The sequence below is a fragment of the Salvelinus fontinalis genome, chromosome 34, assembly GCF_029448725.1.
Source record: "Salvelinus fontinalis isolate EN_2023a chromosome 34, ASM2944872v1, whole genome shotgun sequence".
Taxonomy (NCBI): domain Eukaryota; kingdom Metazoa; phylum Chordata; class Actinopteri; order Salmoniformes; family Salmonidae; genus Salvelinus; species Salvelinus fontinalis.
In genome coordinates, this window is record NC_074698.1 from 18,944,674 (window position 1) to 18,949,395 (window position 4,722).

The 4,722-nt window shown below is 43.7% G+C and overlaps 1 protein-coding gene across 2 annotated transcripts; it reads right to left on the reverse strand.

Moving 5' to 3' along the window:
• Nucleotides 1–209: 209 nt before the first annotated feature.
• LOC129833393 (parvalbumin beta-like) lies at nucleotides 210–4,391 on the reverse strand. Of its 2 annotated transcripts, none has more exons than XM_055897964.1 (5): nucleotides 4,258–4,391; nucleotides 3,685–3,757; nucleotides 2,652–2,784; nucleotides 819–928; nucleotides 210–496 (listed from the first exon to the last, which is right to left on the reverse strand). In XM_055897964.1, exons 2-5 carry the CDS (start codon nucleotides 3,743–3,745, stop codon nucleotides 474–476), a joined length of 327 nt encoding a protein of 108 aa, XP_055753939.1. In that variant the 5' UTR covers nucleotides 3,746–3,757; nucleotides 4,258–4,391; the 3' UTR covers nucleotides 210–473. The 2 variants fall into 2 exon arrangements, with proteins under 2 accessions (XP_055753939.1, XP_055753938.1); XM_055897963.1 differs by having other exon boundaries at nucleotides 3,685–3,771; nucleotides 4,258–4,389.
• Nucleotides 4,392–4,722: the final 331 nt, after the last annotated feature.

Sequence of the window (4,722 nt, forward strand, 5' to 3'; positions counted from 1 at the left end):
GCTTTATACTGCATCGGAAATGCAGCCTGCACAGGCCGTGGGCACTTTGCTTATATCATCACATTTAGAGCTGCGTTGTCTCTTGTAGGCCCATGCAGAACACACAATTAAATGCACTGGGGTAATCAGGCTAATAGCTTAGACCCAAATACGCACTGAAACGCCAACATAACCTTCGGGACAGTAGTAAGACACACCAACATCATATCTACGTTTTAAATCCTTTATTAAACCGTACCAGTTACCCAATGGATAGACTGATACTGACTTATACACCTAATATCCACGGCTACGAACTTATGTGCCAAGATGCACCATCAACCGGGGAGAGGACCAGCAGGCATGTAAATCGAGTCGCTGAGGTGGGCATTTCCCTCCAGACTTGCTGAATCTGGACGTTTTGGGTTCCAGACGTTGTAAAAAGTACCAAAAGAAAGAAAAAAAAGAGACAGCCCTGATGAGGAGTGAAAGCTTCATTTCAACAAAGCGCAGAACTCTGCAAGAGAACAGAGAAACAGAGCGATGACAAAGAGATATAGTGATCACCTGACGTGTGACCTCACAGCCAAGTCACAGTGAATATTGCATACGTTGAAAAAGCTTGCATTTATTTACTGGTTCTTCCACTATGCCTTTGCAGCATTCCTTCCTTCCTTCAGATGCAATATCCCCTACCATCTGGAATACTATCAAATATAATTATATAAAACTGATGAAACTATTATCAAGATGATATTTCGTGTCAGCATTGGACAGTCCCTTTGTTGCTCTCCTGACGGGTGTGTGTAGTGCTGATGTGAGTGTACTGTAATCTGTACCTTCCATCCCTATCTTTCCATCCCCGTCTCTGTCTCCTGCCGCTAGGAGAGTTCTGGTCTCAGCATCAGTCAGCTCCCTGGCCCCTGAGGAGAAGTTCTGCAGGAATAATCTGGGGATAGACAAACAAAGAGAGGAGAGAGGAGTGAAGAACTACACCTACATCTCATGTGTCAATGCTGCTTCATTGTATTGATATGTAATGTATAGTTTATTTCAGCTTGAATACATCAGGCTCTTTCTATGAGCATGACAAACACACACACACACACACACACACACACACACACACACACACACACACACACACACACACACACACACACACACACACACACACACACACACACACACACACACACACACACACACACACACACACACACACACACACTACACTGAACAAAAATATAAACTTAACATGCAACAATTTCAAAGATCTTACTGAGTTAAGGAAATCAGTAAACTGAAATTAATTCATTAAGCCCTAAACTATGTATTTCACATGACTGGGAATACAGATATGCATCTGTTGGTCACATATACCTTAAAAATAAAGGTAGGGGCGTGGATCAGAAAACCAGTCAGTATCTGGTTTTGCCTCATGCAGCGCGACACATCTCCTTTACATAGAGGTGATCAGGCTGTTGATTGTGGCTTGTGAAATATTGTCCAACTTCTTTTCAATGGCTGTGCGAAGTTGCTGGATATTGGCGAGAACTGGAACACAATGTCGTACATGTCGATCCAAAGCATCCCAAACATGCTCAATGGGTGACATATCTGGTGAGTATGTAGGCTATTGAAGAACTGGGACACTTTCAGCTTCCAGGAATTGTGTACAGATCCTTGCAACATGGGGCCATGAATTATCATGCTGAAACATGACATGATGGCGGGGGATGAATGGCATGACAATGGGCCTCAGGATCTCGTCACAGTATCTCTGTGCATTCAAATTGTCAACGATAAAATGCAATTGTGTTATCATCAGCAAACCGCTTGCCAACATGACGCCATACACGCTGTCTACCATCTGCCCGGTACAGTTAAAACCGGGATTCATCAGTGAAGAGCACACTTCTCCAGCGTGCCAGTGGCCATAGAAGATGAGCATTTGCCCACTGAAGTCGGTTTTGACGACAAACTGCAGTCAGGTCAAGACCCTGGTGAGGACGACAAGCACGCACCTGAGTCTCCCTGAAACGGTTTCTGACAGGTTTTGCAGAAATTCTTCAGTTGTGCAAACCCACAGTTTCATCAGCTGTCCAGGTGGTTGTTCTCAGACAATCCCACAGGTGAAGAAGCTGGATGTGGAGGTCCTGGGCTGGCGTGGTTATACGTGGTCTGCTGTTGTGAGGCTGGTTGGACATACTGCCAAATGTTCTAAAACGACATTGGAGGTGGCTTATGGTAGATAAAGGAACATTACATTCTCTGGCAACAACTCTGGTGGACATTCCTGCAGTCACCAGGCCAATTGTATGCTCCCTCAAAACTTGAGACATCTGTGGCATTGTGTTGTGTGACAAAACTGCACATTTTAGAGTGGCCTTTTATTGTCCCCAGCACAAGGTGCAACTGTCTAATGATAATTCTGTTTAATCAGCTTCTTGATATGCCACATCTGTCAAGTGGATGGATTATCTTGGCAAAGAAAAAATGCTCAATGACAGGGATGTAAAGAATTGTGTACACAATATTTGAGCTAAATAAGCTTTATGTGCATATGGAACATTTCTGGGACCAACCCCTTCACGTGCACCCCCCTCCCTCCACACACACACACCCTCCCTCCCTCCACACACAGCCACCCTCCCCAACTCATATCATACTTCAGCTCCTCCTCCTCTATGTATCCACTCTGGTCTTGGTCCAGGACTCTGAACACCCGTTGGCCCTCTGCCTCTGGCTTGCCGGTCAGTCCCACTTGTGCAAAGAACAACTTGAAGTTGAATGTGCCTGGAGCTAATGGAGAGATGGGGGAAGCGATCAAGAGAAATGTAGAGAGATGTCGAGAGGAAGTGAGAGAGTGTGAGGAAAGAGAGATCCGCCAGCATGACAAGGAGAGAGAATGGAGAGGGGGATGAATAGAGAGATGGAACATTCTCTCATGCGCTCAAATTACTTTCATTTGACTACTACAGACATTCACAATCACAAACACAAACCCTCTAGCATTTTAATGCCACTGAGCCCTGACAATAATATGGTAGTTAAGGACATTATTATCCAATCTAAACACACAGATTCACAGAACACCTCAGGGAATCCATTCTAATGTGAACGTGTGACATTATGCTACAGATCAAATGTTTAAATCAATACATTTTTATTCACAGTTTATGTACTTACAGAGAGTTACTCAGGTCATTATGAAAACCAAATGTCTCATAAAGAACAGAGAAAGAAAATGATGGATCAAGTCTGTTTTAAATAATATATTATACACCACAAACAGTTATGCTGATGATATACTGAAACGTGAGTATACAAGCATTTACATGTGGGTGTATTCTGGATGGTGTGCTTTAGTCTGCCCTCTGAAGCAGATGTAATGTGTAGCTAAATAATTAAATGCTGGTGGGCTGCAAATGAAGCCTGCTTGACTGGCTTGATTTAGTCTTCTCTTCAATGCTCAGCATAAACACTGGTATCTGGGTGGTAACTGCTCTGCTGCTCCCCAGCCCCCTGGCTGCCTGGTTACCTGGATCCAACCTCCAACCTTCCCCCAATATAGGACCGCCCTTGGGAGTGGGACTCTTGGGCGTGTGTGTGTGTGTGTGTGTGTGTGTGTGTGTGTGTGTGTGTGTGTGTGTGTGTGTGTGTGTGTGTGTGTGTAATGGTGTGTTCACGTGTTTGACTCACCTTGACAAGCCTTGACGGCAGCCCTGATGTCCTCCTCTCTCAGCAACCCTGTAAACGCCATGGTTCTCTGTGCCTGAGGGACACGTGCTTGCAATAGGGAAACACATCACAATAAATGAAAGTGACACAGTGTGTTTTCCTGACACAAACAGTCAGGGTGTGTTTTTGTTAAAGCATCAGACAAATCCCTCATCAGCCTATCCTCCTTCAGCTTCGAGGTACTATATAGCTACTGTTTCTGTGGAATTTATTCAATGACAATTGCTTGACTTTTCAAGCTGTGGCTCTATGAATAAAACACTAAATACATTTTGCAAAACAATTACAAATTTGTCCAAAGTCTTGACGATGCAACTTTAAGGACAATTGTTTGTCTCCAAGCGAGACCTTGAGAGGTCTGCATCTGCACATGTCCTATTTTTTGTGGAATTAAACCAAATTACATTTGATCCCATTTAAAAACCCTGAGACGCACAAAACACTCATGAATACACAGAAAGATACATCAATCCCTACAGAACTGAAACAAAAGATCAACGCATAATATATCTTTAAAGCCTGGCTGGTACTAACCGTTATCTGGGTGAGATGGTGTCCGCGCTGTAAGTCAGTGATGCGCAGATCTCTGCCTCTCTTGATTTTTGCCTATTACCCAACACCACTCTCCTCCTGCAGCTTTGTGATCCAGAAAGCAAACATGACGTTTCTCTGTCCTCAAACCCTAGGAGATAACATCGCAATTGGAACTCCTCCTCCCCCTTCATTAACTAATCAGAGCAGAACATTTTTCACAACTATTGTCAACTAACTTGCAGGGGGTAGAGCTTACAACCCAGCCTGTTTAATTGGCTTGATAGGAATAAACAATTCCAAACTATCCCATAGTCCATTATTGCATAATGGGGGTTTTCCATGTAGAAATATTAAGCGTTGACTATGATCCACAATGATGAGCAAAGATGCTAGGATATATTTGGCTCTTTGGGGAGATAAAAGTCCCAGTCAGAATTTCACATTTTCTATAGCTGTGAATGGACA

Excerpts from the sequence above, each read along its gene's own strand:
- LOC129833393 (XM_055897964.1), bottom strand. The coding sequence starts at position 3,745 with ATGGCGTTTACAGGGTTGCTGAGAGAGGAGGACATCAGGGCTGCCGTC. Across the intron at positions 2,785-3,684 it reads TGCCGTCAAGGCTTGTCAAG|CTCCAGGCACATTCAACTTC; the intron begins GTGAGTCAAACA and ends TCTCTCCATTAG. Across the intron at positions 929-2,651 it reads ATAGAGGAGGAGGAGCTGAA|ATTATTCCTGCAGAACTTCT; the intron begins GTATGATATGAG and ends GTCTATCCCCAG.